Genomic DNA, 22,117 nt, shown 5'->3' with positions numbered 1-22,117 from the left:
GGTTTAAGCAGTCAAATCGGAAGATCGGTTTATATGGGAGATATATCAGGTTATATACCGATTTGGACCGTAGTTGTCACAGTTGTTGGAGGTCATATCGAGACACCACGTGCAAAATTTCAGCCAAATCGGATAAAAATTCCGCCTTTTAAGGACTCAAGAAATCAAATCGGGAGATCGGTTTATATGGGAGCTATATCAGGTTATAGACCGATTTAAGCCGTACTGGACACAGTTGTTGAAAGTCATAACTTAACACTACATGCTCAATTTCAGCTAAATCAGTCCAAAATTGCTGCTTGTAAGGGCTCAAGAAGTCAAATCGAAAGATCGGTTTATATGGGAGATATATCAGGTTATATACCGATTCGGACCGTAGTTGTCACAGTCTTTGTTGGTCATATCGGAACACCACATGCAAAATTTCAGCCAAATCGGATAAAAATTCCGCCTTTTAAAGACTCAAGAAACCAAATCGGGAGATCGATTTATATGGGAGCTATATCAGGTTATAGACCGATTTAAGCCGTACTGGACACAGTTGTTGAAAGTCATAACTAAACACTACATGCTCAATTTCTGCCAAATCTGTCCAAAATTGTGGCTGAATCTTGAATTCTTGAGCCACTAGAGGGCGCAATTCTTATTCGATTTGGCTGAGATTTTGCACGTGGTGTTTTGGTGTCACTTCCAATAACTGCGCTTAGTATGGTTGAAATCGATCCATAACTTGATATAGTTGCCATATACACTAATCTTGGATCTTGACTTTTGAGCCAATAGGGGGCACAGTTCTCATCCGATTTGGCTGAAATTTTGCATGAAGTTATTTGTTATGACTTCCAAACACTGTGGGAATTATGGTTTTTGCATGAGGTGTTTTGTTATGTTATGCTTATTTAGCACAGTTTAGGCATTTATATGGGCTCACATATTTTGAATGACTTTTTTCTGTGGCAAATGAGTCGTTTTGCCGTTATAAATTTTAAAGGAAAAACGATTCGTTTTCAGAGCATTATAAAGGGAAAAGGAGTCTTTTAATAAAAACAACTATGGTCTGAACATAGTATAAGATTTATTATACACTTACGTTTGCCGCTAGGCTCGAAATGGGGCTTGAATCCGAGGATAGTCCACTGGCTTTACAGGAGCGTGATTAGACCAATATTTAATTACGCCTCATTAGTTTGGTGGACTGCTATGAGGAAAAAATGCAACATAAGGACCATACAACAGATTCATCGGCACAGTCTTGGATTGACGGAACCCTAGTATTGCCATCTGGAAGATCATGTTACACTGATGGATCAAAGCTAGAGAACAGAGCGGGCCTGAGGGTTAACATTGAGAACCCAGGGACTGAGATCTGTTTTAGACTGCCTGACCACAATACGATCCTGCAGGTGGAGATTCGGGCGATCACTGAATGCGTAAAGTGGTGTGGTGCTAACGTGAGGACATCGAGTGTGAACATCTTTACCGACAGTAAAATTGCCATAAGGGCAATAACAACCAGGACGGTAAGGTCTGCTTCTTACAGTGTAAGAAGGAGATTAACGCCTTCTCTGAGGATGGCAAAATCCACATCGTTTGGGTGCCGGGCCATAACGGAGTAAGGGGAAATGAAAGGGCAGACGATTTGGCGGTGAAGGCCAGAGGACTGCAGTCAATAAACTTGATTAACCCGAAGCCTTTCGGGTCGATGCAGTCCGATTTAAGGGAGTGGGCGACGAATGCGCATGCAACATTGTGGAACAGCGAAATGGTTGGTAGGATGGCGAAAATCCTATGGAGGGATCCAGATCGTGAGAAGACGAGGCTATTACTGAAAGGAAGCAAGAAGGAGGTCAGAATAGCTATTGTTATCATAACGGGACACATAGGACTACGAACTCTCTTATGTAAAATCGGTGCGGCAAGTGATAGCATGTGTAGAGCATGCGGGGAAGATGATGAGACGTTGGAGCATTTTCTTTGTCATTTCCCGGCTTTTGCGTCTAACAGATACCGGTACTTGGGTGGAGACACAATATAAGACATGAACCAAATTATGGGAGTGATATTGAAAACAATTAAGGATTTTGTAAGAAGCACGGAATTCCTAACTTAAAATTTTCTTTTTGGAGGTTGCTTTATAGTTGTACGAGCACACAACAAGCTGATTTCTGGCTTAGGTGTATGTCCATAGTGGCATGGGACGGATTAATATGTGCCCCCTCTTTTTAACATAACCTATCCTAAACTACGGTTGCCGCTAGGACATTTAACCGCAATTAGTGGCATCTTGCACTAGTTGAATGAAAATCTTTCTAAAGAATTTGCTTTTTTAAAAATGTTTGAAAAAATTTTTCGTTATGAAAATTATCTCTTTTAAGAGGGACATAAATTAATTATTACTTAACGAAAATATATCAAACAAGTAAAAACGTGCTATGTTCCGCCGGGCCGAATCTTATATACCCTAATACACCATGGATCCCATATGTCGAGCTCTTGCCATTTTAGGCAAACAAAGGATAAAAGAAAAGAATTGCTATGTTATTAGAACAATATCAAGTTATGGTTCATTTCGAACCATAATTGAACTGAATATTGGAGACCATAGTAGAAGTCATTGTGTTAAAGTTCAGCCAAATCTAGAAAGAATTGCGCCTTTTATGGGCTGAAGAAATAAAATAGGGAGATCGGTTTATAGGGGAGCTGTTTTAGGCTATAAACCGATTCATACCATATTCGACACGTATGTTAAAGGTCATGAGAGAAGCCGTTGTACAAAATTTCAGCCAAATCGGATAGTACTTGCGCTCATTAGAGGCTCAAGAAATCAAGATCAGCTATATCAAGTTATGGACCATTTTCAACTATTCTTAGCACAATTGTTGAAAGTTAAAACAAAACATGTCATGCAAAATTTCATTCCAATCGGATAAGAATTGCGCCCTCTAGAGGCTCAAGAAGTCTAGACCCAAGATCGGTTTATATGACAGCTATATAGGGTTATGGACCGATTTGAACCACACCTAATACAGTTGTTGAAGTGATGCCAAAACACCACGTGCAAAATTTCAGTCGAATCGGATAAGAATTGCGCACTCTAGAGACTCAAGAAGTCAAGACACAAGATTGGTTTATATGGCAGCTATAACATTTGGCCCATTAAGAATTCCAACCGACCTACACCAATAAGAAGTATTTGTGTAAAATGTCAAGCGGCTAGTTTTACTCATTCGAAAGTTAGCGTGCTTTCGACAGACAGACGGACGGACATAGCTAGTTCGACTTAAAATGTCATGACGATCAAGAATATATATACTTTATGGGGTCTTAGACGAATATTTCGAGAAGTTACAAACAGAATGACGAAATTAGTATACGACCATCCTATGGTGGAGGGTATAATAAAATTTAAAACGCAAACAAAATTAACAAAGAAAGAAACAAGTTTGGGTCAAAATTAGTTTTTCTTGAAATATTATAATTTGTTTGCGTAAATTCCTGAAGCTGCTTCGCCTAAACTATCACTATAAAACTAAGATATTTGCAAAGACAAGCTAATTTTGAAGGATTTCAAAGATTAGGATCGGCATATGAATAGTGTGCTGGCAAGCAGTACAAAATTTAGCTCTGACTTAATGACCAAATTTCACCTCCGATGGGTCAGTTCCTGCACCCAGCAGCAACCACAATTTTCACAGTAACAGAAGAATTTTCGCAATGTTTCCATTTTGAAAAATGTATGGGGTTGGCCCCCCATCCAAATAAAATCCTGGCTATGTCCCTGATGGGGGCCTAAACATCGACCAATGTTCATGATTTTTTTGTGTTGTTATGCTGTATTCACTAGAATACAGGCTATAATGCAAATTTCAGATCGCTAGTTTTCTTAGAAATATTGTCGCAACTTGCCATACATGCGAAACCACTGTGCGACGCTCCAGGGAAGAACTCGCGTGGTCCCGTGATGGATAGGCGCTTGCTCTCTGTTCTGTTCTTAAATTTTTTGTGTTTATCATATATTGTAACACTCTGTCGCCCCTTCTGGTCGCAGCAGGGGTTTCGTACTTCATTATCATATTTTTCACCTAGCCTACCTTTTCTTCTTTTTCTTACCAGGGTATCACAATTGGCCGGACTGGTCTCCGAGTGAACTAAACTTTCGGGGTTGGCTACCCATACAACATAAATATAAACCTGATATAGCTTGTATCCATGTACCCCTTCCTTTGAGATTTTGCCATTTTTCGCATTTGAATATTTGAATTTCCAAAAATTTAGATTAGTTTCCAACTTACCAAAATCTGTATCCGTATTGGCTCAACTATTTCCTTGATTTGCAGATTCTCATCCAAAATGATGACGCGGAATTGTACGACATCTTCCGGCTTATAGAGACCCTTGTCACTCTCTATGTATACACGGGGTCCACCTTCAGTAAATGCTATCAGCTTATGAGTATCATTGAGCGTTACACCTTTAATGCCTTCAGCGGTCAATGCATATTGGAACTTTTCAAAGAGCTTGGGCGGCATAAAATCGATCAGCTTACTTTCATAGGGTTCTAGAACTACATCGTGGCTTAAACGCAAAGTGCTCGTCAGGGAGAGCAAAGTAAGACGAATCGTAGCCGGCGAGGCGGCATCATGTAGTGAAACACAAACGGAATAATTACGATTGGAACGTATTGTGCCGGGAGCCACTATTGAATAGTAGCTGGAAGGTTAAAATTTTATTTTTAGATTAAAACCACTGCAAATTTAAATGCTTTCAATAAAATATTTACCTCTCGCTTACCGCCGAATAGAGGGGAATTAAAAGTATGACTAACAGTGTCGTAGAAAAGCGGTACATGTTGAGTCACTCGCTGCATTCAACTGAATGAGCTGCCTTGAAAAACACGTGCGCTTATAAACATCTCATATCAGCATGCTTGTACACTCTATCAAATGATGGCTGGTGATTTAAATTTCCAACACAAGTAAACGTATAATGTTTAAAAAGTTCTTGAGAACAATATCTGGGCAGTTGTTAAGTTTAAAGCCTAGTACTGTGTTCAACCGCGGCGAAAATGTCTATTAAAGGTAATAGAATTAAAGGGTTGGTTGGAACTTGGTGCCAAGTTCATGAGTATTAAATATATGTACATAAACTATTCGGGCGAAGAGTTGAACTCAGTTCTAGACTTAAGTCACGAATTAACTGCCCATAAATGAAGGTTGGGAAAACAACTCTCATATCATATCGGATACGTTAGGTTAGGTAAGAGTGGCAGTTTTTTACAGACTCACTTAGACAATTTTAAGTCCATTGTGATACCACAGTACGAACCCATGACCCCTGCACTGGTAATCCCAGCACGCTATCAACTCGACTACCGCGGCATGATGGGCACCCCGGGTAGCTCGATTGAATTTTTTTTTTATTGCGGGAAAATTTGAGTTTGTATTTTAAAAACATAATTATATTCAAAATTTTTATATACTCCACCATAGGATGGGGGTATGCTTATTTCGTCATTCTGTTTGTAACTCCTCGAAATATTCATCCGAGACCACATAAAGTATATATATTCTTGATCAAAATGACATTTTAAATCGATATAGCCATGTCCGTCCATCTGTCTGTCGGTCGAAAGCACGCTAACATCGAAGGAGTAAAGCTAGCCGCATGAAATTTTGTACTAATACTTCTTATTAGTGTAGATCGGTTGAGATTGTAAATGGGCCAAATCAGTCCATATTTTGCTATAGCTGCCATATAAACCGATCTTGGATCTTGAGCCCCTAGAGGGCGCAATACCGATTTGGCTGAAATTTTGCATGAGGTGTTTTATTATGACTTCCAACAACTGTACTAAGTATGGTGGAAATCAGTTCATAACCTAACATAGCTGCCATATAAACCGATCTTGGATCTTGACTTCTTGCACCCCTAGAGGGCGCAATTCTTATCTGATTTGGGTGAAATTTAGCATGACATGTTTTGTTATGACTTCTAATAACTGTGCTAAGTATGGTTTAAATTGGTTCATAACTTGATATTGCTGTCATATAAACCGATCTGGGATCTTGTCTTTTTGAGCCTCTAGAAGGCGTAATTATTATCCAATTTGGCTGAAATTTTGAACAACGGCTTTTCCCATAACCTTCAAGATACATGTCAAATATGGTCTGAATCGGTCTATAGCCTGATACAGCTCCCATACAAACCGATATCCCTACTTTACATCTTGAGCCTCTAGGGGGCGCAATTCCTATCTGATTTAGATGAAATTTGTGCTTCGTTATGACTTCCAACAACTGTGCAAAGTATGGTTCATATCGGTCCATAACCTGATATAGCTGTCATATAAACGGATCTGGCATATTGACTTCTTGAGCCTCTAGAGGTCGCAATTATTATCCGATTTGGCTGAAATTTTGTACAACGGTTTCTGCTATGACCTTCAACATACGTGTCAAATATGGTCTGAATCGGTCTGCAGCTTGAATCAGCATTGGTCTATAGCCTGAAACAGCACAACAGAGACACCGGGAAAAGAACTCGACTTGTTTCAATTTGAAAACTATAACAAAAATGGAAAGTGCTTAATTAAAGCATATAATGTAACCAAGACTTATCAAGAGAAAAATTTAGAATTTGCCTTCAATTTGCCCTTTACAAAACTACAAATTTGACCAATGGCGTTCTATTTTAAAGTACTGTGCGGAACAAGTGCAATTTTTTAAATTAAAACATATGATTTAAGTTTCACCTTCACCATTCCGCTTGTACCAAATTGTAATATTGATCTAGGACTTTATAAAGTGTATATCCGTGAGCACCATGACATTTTAAGTCGATCTAGCCATGTCCGTCCGTCTGTAGAATGCACGATAACTTTAGAAGGAAGGAAAGCTAGGCGCCTGAAATTTCGCACAAATACTTCTTATTAGTGTAGGTCAGTTGGGATTGTTAATGGGCCAAATAGGTCTAAATTTCTTGACTTCTTGAAGCTCTAAAGAGCGCAACTCATATCCGATTTGCCTGAAGTTTTTCACAATGACTTCTCCTATGACCTTCAGTAATTCTGTCAAATTTGGTTTAAATCAGCCTAAACCTGATATAGCTCCCGTGTTTACCGATCTCCCGATTTTACTCAGAGCCCCTAAAGAGTGTAATTCTTATCAGATTTGGCTGAAACTTTGCACAATTACATCTCCTACGATGGTCTAAATTAGTCCATAACTTTATATAGCTCTTACAGCATAGCAATTCTTATCCAATATCATTTGTTATAGGCAAACAAGAGATACCGGGTAAAGAACTAGACAAATGTGATCCATTGGGGAGGATATAAAAGATTCGAGCCAATCGAAGTTAGAACGCTTTTAATAGCTTTACACCCTCCACCATTGGAGGGGGAGGGCATACTAATTTCATCATTTCATTTGAAACACATCGAAATATCTGAGACCCAACCAAATATATATATTCTTGACCGCCTTTACTTTCTAAGTCGATTTAGCCATGTCCGCCCGTCTGTCTGTCTGTCGAAAGCTTGCTAATTTTCGAACGAATAAACAAGGCGCTTGAAATTTTGCACAAATACTTCTTATAGAAAATTCTTCTTATAGACAAATTGCTGCGACCACTGCCGTAAGGCTAAGGGAGCTTTCTCATTGGTCATGTGGCGGCTATGGGCACTGTGTTATCCTTGATACAAGATCCGATGATCCACGCAGTGAGAAATAGACCCTACCTGACCTGCTTTTTTATAAAAAGTACTGTACCACTATTCAGGCATAAATATCTTCTCAGGCAGCCCGTAAATCACTGGGGACCGTATTTCTGAGCAAAAAAATGCCCTCGACTGTTACAGATCTCTCAACGAGATAGTAACAGGTCAAATTTCACCTGTTCTGGGTGCCGGGCCACAGAGATATCCCAGGAAATTGTACAGCGGACGAGCTTGCGCGACTAGGAACTAACTTACTCATTCCAGGGAAACTGGAATCTGTGGACGACATGTAAGCTAAGTTTTCAGGACCAGACCCGAAGGGAAACGAATAATAGATGATCACAAAGGCCAATAGCATTCCAAAACTATGTGGCCTAATCTAGACTTGAAGATGTCTACCGCTTTGCTGTCACTGGCCGGAACAGACGTCTCAGTAATTGCGTCCGTCATGACAGGTCAGAGTCTTATCGGAAAACATGCTGACAGGCTGTAGGTTGCCAGAAACGACTTTTGCAGAAACTGTGAGGACATCGAAGAATAACAGACTACAGAAGCCCTTCTGGCAGTCACAAAAGATTTGTGATGACCACTTTAAATAATAAAACTTCTTTTGTTTTTATTTATTTGGCGGCTGTTGTGGTGTCGTTCTTTGTCTTCTTCTTTTTAAATTTTCTATTTTGTTTGCCATTCACAATAATGATTTTATGTGGCACAACCTTTATAAGAGCGTAGGACGTACAACAGGAATTGCCACCTGTGCAACGAATGCAGGGTTGTATAGTCGTAACGACGTAAGAACGTTACCGGCATAGGACTTAAGGACATGCTTTTGACAAGTTTTAGTAGAAAAGTTCTTTTCCAAATCTCGAGACTGACCTGTCAACATCGTGTTTTAAGCGTCATTGAGTTCTAGTTGTGGTTATTTTCTGTGTCAGTGCTTTTTATTGAGGACGTTTCCTTATATTATAAGACAGCCCCAAGAAAAGGGTAAGAAAAATCAGTTTGTTTTAATTATTTGGCTATTTCTGTATAGATAGAATTAGTTAGTAGATTTATAAATGTGAATATTAGAAAAGAAAAAAAAGAAAAAGTTTTGAACAAATTAATTGCGAAATTTTAGGAAGACGTGGTTTTTATGGGAAAGGAACGTTAGATGGACATATTAAGTAAATGATAAAGCGTTTTTATACATATGTCCTTCATTTACAATTGGAGCATATTAAATATGTGGCAATGAAATATGACCAATAGTAAAACGTTCAGTGTGAACATAAGGCATCATGAAGCGTTTAGTCTAAAGAGAAGAATATCACGTGCTTAAACTTATTTTAATATTCACTATTGTAAATAGAAAGAGAATTAATAGTTTTCGGTAATGTGAGATGCGTATTTATTTGTGGCATTTTTACTAGGGACCCACCGTGCAACAGAGCCATCTGTGGTTGTACATACATAGCAGTTGAGGTTAGCCACACGTGGTGGATTTACCACAGGAAGAAGAAGACCTCAGGGTTGGGTTGCAAGTACTACTGCAGGTGCCACACAACATCCCTGCTTTTGTATTGCTGTGGCGGTCGGCCGAATATAGGCCTTTTTGAAATTTGAAAAAAAAAAAAACCATATTAAGTATGGGTTTGATTGTGTAAGTCCGGAACCACATGTATCAACTAACATAACCCCCAAATTGTCCCCTAGCCACACATATATACACTACTAAAACCTATGTATATAAAAAAAATACGCAAACCTTAACCTAACTTACTACTAAACTAAAAGTTGAATAAAAAAACTAATATCACAGCTATAAATTGCACTACATACAAGATTTGGAAGAGAAAATATCACAGAAATAATAATACATACAGATGTATGACAAAATTGTAAAACTACTGGATTTATTAGTTTTTTTTTTTAAAAAAAACCATAACGATTATTTAAAAAAAAGGAACACAAGCAAACTAATCTATTTACATAATAATTAAATATTAAAATATACTTGATTGCTTAACATTTAATAACAGGTATTAAATAAATACATATTTATAAGAAACCGCCATTTTCTTATTTAAAAAAAGTGTTAAAATTTTCCTCATAAAGTTCAATTTTTGTTAAGCATGCAAAGTATTCATTTGTATTAACAAAATTGTCAATAATTATTAATATTTTACTAATTTTCTAAAGTGAATAAATAATTAAAAATTTGTACTATAAACTTATAAAATCTTTATTGTTAATGGCGAAACTGTTATTAAAAATCAATATTTTAGACAAAAAAAAAAAAAGGAAACAAATATAAATATCAAGCGAAATAACTAGAAATTTAATCTAAAAAAATGTTTTTGTTAATATATAAAAACATTTAAAATTAAAATATATTATTTTTTTTTATGATTATGTTAGTTTTAGGACACCAAAGAAACATGAAATGTTATATATAAAGGCCTTGTTTAATATTTTTTTTTTTTAATCATTCATTCATAGAACATTGTTAAATATTTCCTAAAAAAAAACAAAAAAAAACCCTAATTGTTTATAATTTTTCTTAATAATTTAGTCCATCAATTAAACTTTAAATAAATATGTGAATATTGCTATATAAAATTAATTAACAATGTGTTAGTTTGTCAAAAAGGCTGAAAAGTAACGGTCATGTGAGGAATGGATGAATTAATTTTGGGGTATTTTCAAATATTTTTTTTTGGCACCGAAAATACCATGGATGACAATAGGTCAAATGGGGTGGGATGCCAGGGAGAGAAATAACACCTAAACTCTCCCATGATAAGATGTAAACCATCAGATTCAAACAAATGGACCACAAGCTATTATCACTAATCATATTTTTTCCAGTGTATTTGAGCATTTGTTTTAAAGTTTATTTTTAAAAACCCGGTACAAATTTAAATGTACAGCCGTTAGCGGAAAAGAACCTCCCCATCCGGCGAGCTAAGCCGCAGCCAACATCCAAGTACCGGATCCGCTTAACAAAGGCTATGATTTGAGGTAAAAACCTAAGTCAAAGTTTCTGTAAACAAAGAGGTTGTTACATTTTGGCGCCCAGCAACATGGGACTGCCTTTATTACTAGTGCATATTGGCTACCCAACACCATCCACTTAATTGAAATTTTGTTAAGATAAATAGCCCAAACTTATGAGAAAGATTCTTTTTCTATATAGCGGTGTCCCGGAAGGCAAAATATTGCCATGCCTGTGTTGCAACGACTGTTAGAATAGATCCAATCATTAAGTCACCAACTGAATCAAATCAATCTATTATAGAGGCAGGAATCATGTATTCTGATGCTATATAGCAAGATATTACATTTGTTGTTGTTTTTTAATGGCATGATGCGATTTAGAAGGTATTCCACACAAAGTAATTTTTTTCAGCGTACTGATTTTTGACAATTTGCTTTTATGTCCAAGAATTCTATACAAACATCTTTGTTTAAATCTGAATAGATTTCTTTGTTTTTTATTGAAAAAAAAATTAAATGAAATTTATTATTTTACATCTTAAATTTCAGCCTAAAGTATTTTTTTTAAATTTAATTTGAAATTGTTAAACTAAAAGTAATTCTTAAAGCTATACACCATTCTCCACCATCACTTGATCCGTTACAAGATTTCAGCCATCATACCTATGTATATTGTCCTTATCTGAAAAAGAAAAGAGAAATATAATTAATCTTAATTGTTAAAATTTTTGTTTTTGTTAGTGTTGTTTTTGTAGTATACATGTAGATATAACACTTATCAACTAAACCCTTATAACAAAATATATTGCCTAAAAGACACTAAAACATTCCCTTACCAAAAAAAAAAAAAAAAAAAAAAAAAAAGAAAAAAAAAAAAACTAATATATTTGAATTAAAATATTTTTATTACTACATATAAAGAGTTCCTTTTGATATTTGATTGTGTGGTTACTTCGGACGGACAGACATAGGTTTGCTTTTTTTTGTTGTGCATTGCAGCTGGTTATCGCCCATACAACATATTTTATACCTGCCATACACATCTTCATATAAGGCACTACGAAATAGGCTGATAGACAGGAAATAGACATCAGTCGCATACGATAGGGCACAAACGGATTGCTGGCATTTGACTATTTGTGGACTTTCCAATGTCCATTTGCATTTGATGTTTGTGATTACAGGCATCATATAAGGCATTTACTGCAGGACATGTCGCATTTTCATTCTTATATCCAGTTTGCATACAAGGTTTAACGTCTACAGACTTTTGTTGTATACACACTTCATTACCAACAGGCGGTATACGGACATCCATTTGTTTTTGTCGTTATTTGTGCACATATATTATTGCCGACAAGGGATTTACGGCATAAGGACATCAACGAAATCGACAACAGGCAATGTACAGGCATGGATACATTGACAACGAACACTAACATTTTGGCAATGGGCTTTTACGATTTCCGTTCACATTTGATTTCTTGACCATTCGATAAGCTTCTTGCAGATGCATGTGTTTGAGATGTTTCCAGATTTAAATTGGCCAAATTTTTCTGTAGAAGACAGGCGGATAGAAATTCATTTTAGAAATGTGCACAATAGCTGTTTTCATTTGAAAGTTTCTTACCATTTGTTTGTGTACAGTAGGATGTTGCGTTGGCATTTTCTTTTGATTCCTTGGGCATTTGCATTGGTTGCAACAATGACAAATGAAGGCCAAGACAAGACAAGACTTTCCCAACAATTTTTACTTCGCAGGCTACGTAAAAATAGCAGGCTTTGTGATGACCACTTTAAATAATAAAACTTCTTTTGTTTTTATTTATTTGGCGGCTGTTGTGGTGTCGTTCTTTGTCTTCTTCTTTTTAAATTTTCTATTTTGTTTGCCATTCACAATAATGATTTTATGTGGCACAACCTTTATAAGAGCGTAGGACGTACAACAGGAATTGCCACCTGTGCAACGAATGCAGGGTTGTATAGTCGTAACGACGTAAGAACGTTACCGGCATAGGACTTAAGGACATGCTTTTGACAAGTTTTAGTAGAAAAGTTCTTTTCCAAATCTCGAGACTGACCTGTCAACATCGTGTTTTAAGCGTCATTGAGTTCTAGTTGTGGTTATTTTCTGTGTCAGTGCTTTTTATTGAGGACGTTTCCTTATATTATAAGACAGCCCCAAGAAAAGGGTAAGAAAAATCAGTTTGTTTTAATTATTTGGCTATTTCTGTATAGATAGAATTAGTTAGTAGATTTATAAAAGTGAATATTAGAAAAGAAAAAAAAGAAAAAGTTTTGAACAAATTAATTGCGAAATTTTAGGAAGACGTGGTTTTTATGGGAAAGGAACGTTAGATGGACATATTAAGTAAATGATAAAGCGTTTTTATACATATGTCCTTCATTTACAATTGGAGCATATTAAATATGTGGCAATGAAATATGACCAATAGTAAAACGTTCAGTGTGAACATAAGGCATCATGAAGCGTTTAGTCTAAAGAGAAGAATATCACGTGCTTAAACTTATTTTAATATTCACTATTGTAAATAGAAAGAGAATTAATAGTTTTCGGTAATGTGAGATGCGTATTTATTTGTGGCATTTTTACTAGGGACCCACCGTGCAACAGAGCCATCTGTGGTTGTACATACATAGCAGTTGAGGTTAGCCACACGTGGTGGATTTACCACAGGAAGAAGAAGACCTCAGGGTTGGGTTGCAAGTACTACTGCAGGTGCCACACAACATCCCTGCTTTTGTATTGCTGTGGCGGTCGGCCGAATATAGGCCTTTTTGAAATTTGAAAAAAAAAAAAACCATATTAAGTATGGGTTTGATTGTGTAAGTCCGGAACCACATGTATCAACTAACATAACCCCCAAATTGTCCCCTAGCCACACATATATACACTACTAAAACCTATGTATATAAAAAAAATACGCAAACCTTAACCTAACTTACTACTAAACTAAAAGTTGAATAAAAAAACTAATATCACAGCTATAAATTGCACTACATACAAGATTTGGAAGAGAAAATATCACAGAAATAATAATACATACAGATGTATGACAAAATTGTAAAACTACTGGATTTATTAGTTTTTTTTTTTAAAAAAAACCATAACGATTATTTAAAAAAAAGGAACACAAGCAAACTAATCTATTTACATAATAATTAAATATTAAAATATACTTGATTGCTTAACATTTAATAACAGGTATTAAATAAATACATATTTATAAGAAACCGCCATTTTCTTATTTAAAAAAAGTGTTAAAATTTTCCTCATAAAGTTCAATTTTTGTTAAGCATGCAAAGTATTCATTTGTATTAACAAAATTGTCAATAATTATTAATATTTTACTAATTTTCTAAAGTGAATAAATAATTAAAAATTTGTACTATAAACTTATAAAATCTTTATTGTTAATGGCGAAACTGTTATTAAAAATCAATATTTTAGACAAAAAAAAAAAAAGGAAACAAATATAAATATCAAGCGAAATAACTAGAAATTTAATCTAAAAAAATGTTTTTGTTAATATATAAAAACATTTAAAATTAAAATATATTATTTTTTTTTATGATTATGTTAGTTTTAGGACACCAAAGAAACATGAAATGTTATATATAAAGGCCTTGTTTAATATTTTTTTTTTTTAATCATTCATTCATAGAACATTGTTAAATATTTCCTAAAAAAAAAACAAAAAAAAACCCTAATTGTTTATAATTTTTCTTAATAATTTAGTCCATCAATTAAACTTTAAATAAATATGTGAATATTGCTATATAAAATTAATTAACAATGTGTTAGTTTGTCAAAAAGGCTGAAAAGTAACGGTCATGTGAGGAATGGATGAATTAATTTTGGGGTATTTTCAAATATTTTTTTTTGGCACCGAAAATACCATGGATGACAATAGGTCAAATGGGGTGGGATGCCAGGGAGAGAAATAACACCTAAACTCTCCCATGATAAGATGTAAACCATCAGATTCAAACAAATGGACCACAAGCTATTATCACTAATCATATTTTTTCCAGTGTATTTGAGCATTTGTTTTAAAGTTTATTTTTAAAAACCCGGTACAAATTTAAATGTACAGCCGTTAGCGGAAAAGAACCTCCCCATCCGGCGAGCTAAGCCGCAGCCAACATCCAAGTACCGGATCCGCTTAACAAAGGCTATGATTTGAGGTAAAAACCTAAGTCAAAGTCTCTGTGCACAAAGAGGTTGTTACAGATTTCCACTTTATTTCTTTGAGAACCTGTCTGATTTAGCGGATGTGAGCATTCGCAATTTGTTGGTCTTTTTAAAGTGATCTGGTTGGTTCAACGGTAGGAACCAAAAGGCATTTTCCTTCTTCTATTCCCGTGGTATCACAATGGACAAAAAAGTCTAAGTGAGTCTGATGGCAGACTGCCATTTTAATCTAACCTAACCATGGTCCTATGCCGACGACATCGACATCATAGGTCGTATCATCATAGGCGACATCATAGGCGTCGTATGAACCACGAGCTGTATGAGCTGCATGATGACGATAACATAGTTACATGTATCAAAACACAACGGCTGCGTTGGCTAGGTCATGTAGTCAGAATGGATGAAGAAGCTCAAGGTACACGCAAAATGGGAAGACCAAAAACCCGATGGAAAGATCAAGTGGTGGGAGACTCCTCGATACTTGGTGTCAGTGATTTTAGAATGAGCGCAAAAGATCGAGGCGTTTGGAACGCTGTTCTACGTTCGGTTAGTGGAACAAATATTCTGTCATAGCCAATTAAAGTAAAGTAAGTAACCATGGTCCGAATCGGTCCATAACCTGATATGACTACAATACACTGAGGCGGCAGCTCTTGCGGATGAAGGACTCCATCGGGTCAATCCGGTACATACAACCGGCTGCCATGGGATTGAGGTGTTTTAGTGTCTATATTGAGCAAACATAGTTGGCTTTTTAGGAAAAATGTCACATGCAGTAGTGACAATCCAATTCGATTTTGCGCAACTGTAATTCATCTGTATACAATTTTAAATCCGCAATTACGTCTACGATTCTTATAACATGATGTGATGTCATCATAGATGTTCCAAATCGAAGTACAAACCAGAAAAACAAAATGTATTCGTATGGATACAAGAAACTGAAAAATGTGGCACAGTGGGAAAGGAAAAACATTAGTTTAAACAAAACTGTCATTTGTGAACGAATAATGACATATTTACGAAATTTTAAATGGTTACACTCATAGAAAAAAGTCTGCTTATAGCCGCAAACATTGACTGGCAGTAGTTCTGCTGTTATAACTATTGGGTTGCCCAAAAAGTAATTGCGGATTTTTTAAAAAAAAGTAAATGCATTTTTAATAAAACTTAGAATGAACTTTAATCAAATATACTATTTTTACACTTTTTTTCTAAAGCAAGCTAAAAGTAACAGCTGATAACTGACGGAAGAAAGAATGCAATTACAAGCTGTGAAAAAATTTGTTAACGCCGACTATATGAAAAATCCGCAATTACTTTTTGGGCAACCCAATACATGTTTTGCAATTTCAGAACAGCATATCCGCCAAATCGGGTAGGAATTACGCCCTCTAGATGCTTAAGAAGTAAAGTAGGGAGATCGATTTATATGGGAGCTGTATCAGGATATATATCAATTCCGACCGCATTTGACAAGTACGTTGGAGGTTATGGGAGAAGCGGATGTTCAAAATTTCAGCCAAATCGGATAAGAATTGCGCCCTCTAGAGGCTCAAGAAGTCAAGATCCAAGATCGGTTTATATGGCAGCTATATCAAAACATGGACCGATTTGGCCCACTTACAGTCCCACCAGTCTGCTAAAATATAGGAGCTATATCTGATTATAGACCGATTTGGATAGTACTTTGCACCGTTGTAGAGAGTCATAATAGAACATAACGTGCAAAATTTCAGCCAAAATCGGATAAAAATCGCGGCTTGTAAGGGCTCAAGAAATCAAGAAGTCAAATCGGGAAATCTCTTTATATGGGAGCTGTATCCAAATCTGAACCGATATGACCCATTTGCTATCCCAACGACCTACATCAATATTAAGTATCTGTGGAAAATTTCAAGCGGTTAGCTTTACGCGTTCGACCGCTAACTAGATTTCGACAGACGGACGGACGGACATGGCTATAAGACTCAAAATGTCGAGACCATCAAGAATGTATACACTTAATGGCTCCTAGATTATTATTTCGAGGTTTTACAAACGGATTAGAGGCCCTCCATCTTATGGTGATGGGTATAACAAAAAATTTGTTTGTCAGTTCAACAATAATATTTCTTCAATATTTTAGCAGAAAATGTAGCACAATGTATTTAAAACAGCAGATTTTGTTAGATAAAAAAAGCAGTCGAAAATTTTTGTTATATTTGCTGAAACAGCTTTGCTTTTCCCATTTTCAGCAGACAAAAGATTTTGTTTTAGCAAACATTTTTCCTATTTTGAATAACCATTTCATCGGGCGTAGAAGGTGAGCCTTCAAAGTTGTCTGCTGAAAATAGCGAGCACTGTCTGCTAACCGTTATATTTCGTAGTTAATTTTGCCACTATGACAGAAATTATTCTGCTATTACAGTAATAGTTCTGCAAGTTCAGAACCGCAGACAGACTGCTGAAAGTCCGTTGTTTGCTGAAAAAGACTGCTGCACAATTTAGAGTTAGATAAAAAAGCAGTAGAAAATTTTTGTTATATTTGCTGAAACAGCTTTGCTTTCCCATTTTCAGCAGACAAAAGATTTTGTTTTAGCAAAACTTTTTGCTATTTTGAGTAACCATTTCACTCAGTAGAGCTGGTCTAGGACCCCGGGCATAGAAGGTGAGCCTTCAAAGTTGTGTACACTCAAGAGAAATGTCTGCTGAAAGTAGCGAGTACTGTCTGCTGACGGTTACGACGGTTACAGCAATAGTTCTGCAAGTACAGAGCAGCAGGCGGACTGTTGAAAGTCCGTTGTTTGCTGAAAAAGACTGCTGCTCAATTTATGATGGAAATCAAATCTTGTTCTAATTTACTGAACAGGAGAGTTGTTGTTGGCTTAACAGGCAAATAATCAAAAAACCAAACAAATGGGTTTCATCGCAGAAACAGAGAGTAACAAGTAAGAGCGTGCTAAGTTCGGCCTAGCCGAATCTTATATACCCTCCACCATGGATCGCATTTGTCGAGTTCTTTTCCCGGCACCTCTTCTTAGGCGAAAAAGGATATAAGAAAAGATTTGCTCTGCTATTAGAGCGATATCAAGATATGGTCCAGTTTGGACCACAATTAAATTATATGTTGGAGACCTGTATAAAATGTCAGTCAATTCGAATAAGAATTGCGCCTTTTGGGGGCTCAAGAAGTAAAATAGAGCGATCGATTTATATGGGAGCAGTATCGAGCTATAGACCGATTCAGACCATAATAAACACGTATGTTGATGATCATGAGAGAATGCGTCGTACAAAATTTCAGGCAAATCGGATAATAATTGCGACCTCTAGGGGTCAAGAAGTCAAGATCCCAGATAGGTTTATATGGCAGATATATCAGGTTATGAACCGATTTGAACCTTATTTGACACAGTTGCTGAAATTAAAAATAAAATACGTCATGCAAAATTTCAGCCAAATCGGATAAGAATTGCGCCCTCTAAAGCTCAAGAAGTCAAATCCCCAGATCTGTTTATATGACAGCTATATCAGGTTATGGACCGATTTCAACCAACCAACTTGGCACAGTTGTTGGGTATCATAACAGAACACGTCGTGCGAAATTCCATTCCATTCGTATAAGAATTGCGCACGCTAGAGTCTCAAGAAGTCAAGACCCAAGATCGGTTTATATGGCAGCTATATGAGGTTATGGACCGATTTAAACCATACTTGGCACAGTTGTTGGGTATCATAACAAAACACGTCGTGCGAAATTCCATTCCATTCGGATAAGAATTGCGCCATCTAGAGGCTCAAGAAGTCAAGACCCAAGATCGGTTTATATGGCAGCTATATCAGGTTATGAACCGATTTGAACCATACTTGGCGCAGTTGTTGGATATCATAACAAAACACGTCGTGCAAAATTTCATTCCAATCGGATAAGAATTGCGCACTCTAGAGGCTCAAGAAGTCAAGACCCAAGATCGGTTTATATGGCAGCTATATCAAAACATGGACCGATATGGCCTATTTACAATACCAACCGACCTACACTAATAAGAAGTATTTGTGCAAAATTTCAAGCGGCTAACTTTACCCCTTCGGAAGTTAGCGTGCTTTCGACAGACAGACGGACGGACGGACAGACGGACGGACATGGCTAGATCGACATAAAATGTCACGACGATCAAGAATATATATACTTTATGGGGTCTCAGACGAATATTTCGAGTAGTTACAAACAGAATGACGAAATTAGTATACCCCCCATCTTATGGTGGAGGGTATAAAAAACAAGTAAAAGCGTGCTATGTTCGGCCGGGCCGAATTTTGGAAACACCACCATTCTGCTAAAGCATGGGAGCTACAGCTAGATATAGACCGAATTAGACCGTACTTGGCGCAGTTGTGGAAGTTTCATAACAGAACACTATATGAAAACATTCAGCCAAATCGGATGAAAATTGCGGCTTCCAGTGGCTCAAGAAGTCAAATTGGGAGATCGGTTTATATTGGAGTTATATCAGATTATACACAGACTTAAACCGTAGTTGGCACAGTTATTGGAAGTCAAAATAGAACACTATGTGCAAAATTTCAACTAAATCGGACAAAAATTGCTGCTTCCAGGAGCTCTGGATGTCAAATCGGAAGATCGGTTAAGTGAGAGCTATATCAGGTTATGTACTGATTCGGGCTGTACTTAGCTCCTTAGTCATAACAGAATACTATGTGCAAAATTGAGGCTTGCAGAGGCTCAAGAAATCATATCGGGAGATCGGTTTATTTGGGAGCTATTTCAGGTTCTTGATCGATTTGGACCGCACTTGGCACAGTAACTGGAAGTCATTACAAAATAGTGGACGTCATAAATAAACAGTATATGGGACCTTTATCAGGTTATACACAGATTTGGGCCGTACGTGGCACAGTTTTTGGAGGTCATAACAGAACACGCTGTACTTAAAGAACCGATATGGCCCATTTGCAATCCCCAATGACCTACTTTAATATTAAGTATCTGTGCAAAATTTCTCTTCGCGTTCGACAGCTATCTCGATTGCACAGACGGACGCACGGACATGCCTAGTTCGAATCAGAATGTCGAAACGATCAAGAATATATATACTTTATTTGGTCTAAGATCTATATTTCTAGGTATTACAAACGGAATGGCTAGATTAGAATACCCTCATCCTTGATGGTGGGTATAAAAAATACCCAGGAAGGAAGTTCTTGAATGAGATATTCACCAGTAGGCAACTGGAGATTTGTGTCTCATTGGCTATTTACATTCCATATGGGGTTTTCGTATAATATCGATTTAAGTAGAGATGAGCTACAAAGCCAATAGCCATATAAATGTGGGCATTAGCAGAGCAATAAAATTGATGAGAGATTTTTCGCCACCTTCGAAATGGATGTTCATTATGTAATTTCTTTTCTGTAATATTCCACAAATTAAAATCTTCCATTCGATTAGCCCGACTCACTTTGAAAAAAAAGCCCAAAGTAATCAAAACGCATGACCGGCTATAAAATGTAATTGAAATTTTCACAGAAACCCACCCCTTTAACCTAATTTCACCAGATCTCGAAGATAGGGGGTTGCGATTTTAGCGAAATATTATGTACTTTCTTATAGTAAACTTAAAACAAAAAATTGGTATCCAAATTTCGGATGGGGTACCTAGGGCGGCCGCCCCATCCTCAAAACCTACCAAATATATATATATAAATCAATCACGACAATATGGGACACAAATGAACGATATTTAAGATTAGATTGGGCGCCCCGTAGCCGAGTTGGTGGCGTGCTTGGATTAGCAGTGTAGGGGTCGCGGGTTCGATTCCCGCCAGAAGCCGTGGTCTGTCGCTACTGTGGTATCACAATGGACCTAAAATTGTCTAAGTGAGTCTGTAAAGAACGGCCACTCTTACCTAACATAAGATTAGAAGACGTATCTGATATCCAATTGTCGGACCAAGTGTTTAGGAAACCGCTCCAACCCCCACAAAAACATCTCCCAAAGAGGACAAATTTACGACCATAACAATATGGCACTTAAATGAAAGGTCTTTGGAAGTAAAGCACGAATCTGATATCAATATTCGGAAAAAAGTGTCTATGGGGCCACCCCACCTCCATAACATCACCCAAATAGGAAGTATTTGCTAACCATTGCAATATCGAGCTTAAATAAGAGGTATTTAAGAGTAGAACACGAATCTGATATATATTTTCATGGCCTAGTCACTGAGTGGCCGCTCAAATGAAAGGTATTTGAGAGTAGACCACGAATCTGATATCAACACTCGGGACCAGCTGTCTAGGGTACGTCCCACCACCATAAAAACCCCCCAAATAGGACGTATCTCACCAAGACAATGTGGGTCTTCAAGACAGTGGAGCTCGATATTCCAAGTTTTTAGGGCCCATACCCCAAACCGGACATATAGCTGGCTTTTGCAATAAGGTGTTTAAATAATAAATTTGCAATAAGGGGTTTAAATTTGTTAATTATAATGTTAAGCAGTTTCAGTGTTGTTAGGTCAAATGGCTTGTAGCGATGAAGTCTTCTTCGAAGATTTGAGAGTTCTAACAGTTTCAACACTTTCTTGTTCTTGAAGCCGTATTTAGTGGTTTTGAGCGAAGTGGCATATCCCCTCCTTAACAGTCTTAATTATCAGGTATCAAGCAGCTTTGACAGAATTCCTTAAAGCTTTGTTCTGAAAACGTTGTATTTTTGCGAGATGTTGATTATTTGCGCAGCCCCACAGTTGAATTCCATACAGAAATTAGACCCCTGTTGTAAAGGGGTCTAATTTCTATACCCACCACCAAATGATGGGGGTACATTCATTTCGTCATGTCGTTTGCAACACATCGAAATTTCTATTTCCGACCCTATAAAGTACATATATTCTTGATCAGCGTAAAAATCTAAGGCGATCTATTGTAGCTATGTCCGTCCTTCCGTCTGTTGAAATCACGCTACAGTCTTTAAAAATAGAGATATTGGGCTGAAACTTTGCACATATTATTTTTCTGTCCATAAGCAGGTTAAGTTCGAAGATGGGCTAAATCAGACTATATCTTGATATAGCCCCCATATAGACCGATCCGCCAATTTAGGGTCTTAGTCCCATAAAAGCCACATTTATTATCCGATTTTGCTGTAATTTGGGACAGTGGTTTGTGTTAGGTCCTTCGACATCTTTCTTCAATTTGG

The 22,117-nt window shown here is 36.8% G+C and overlaps 1 protein-coding gene across 2 annotated transcripts in view; it reads right to left on the bottom strand.

The window, feature by feature from the left end:
• The window catches only part of LOC106087769 (thioester-containing protein 1 allele R1), a 115,925-nt gene that overhangs the window by 44,483 nt on the left and 49,325 nt on the right, over positions 1-22,117 (bottom strand). Inside the window, exons 1-2 of one of the 2 annotated variants that reach the window (XM_013252922.2) lie at positions 4,781-4,872; positions 4,293-4,710 (exon numbers count right to left, since the gene is read on the bottom strand). In XM_013252922.2, the coding sequence (XP_013108376.2) occupies positions 4,293-4,710; positions 4,781-4,848 (486 nt within the window). In that variant the 5' untranslated portion in view covers positions 4,849-4,872. Of the gene's footprint in view, positions 1-4,292; positions 4,711-4,780; positions 4,873-22,117 lie in introns of those variants that run through there. The other variant, XM_059364269.1, reaches the window with a different exon arrangement.

This window comes from Stomoxys calcitrans, chromosome 3, assembly GCF_963082655.1.
Source record: "Stomoxys calcitrans chromosome 3, idStoCalc2.1, whole genome shotgun sequence".
NCBI classification, from domain to species: domain Eukaryota; kingdom Metazoa; phylum Arthropoda; class Insecta; order Diptera; family Muscidae; genus Stomoxys; species Stomoxys calcitrans.
The sequence above is the reverse complement of the archived record's forward strand: the minus strand, read 5'-3'. Positions and strand labels throughout refer to the sequence as shown.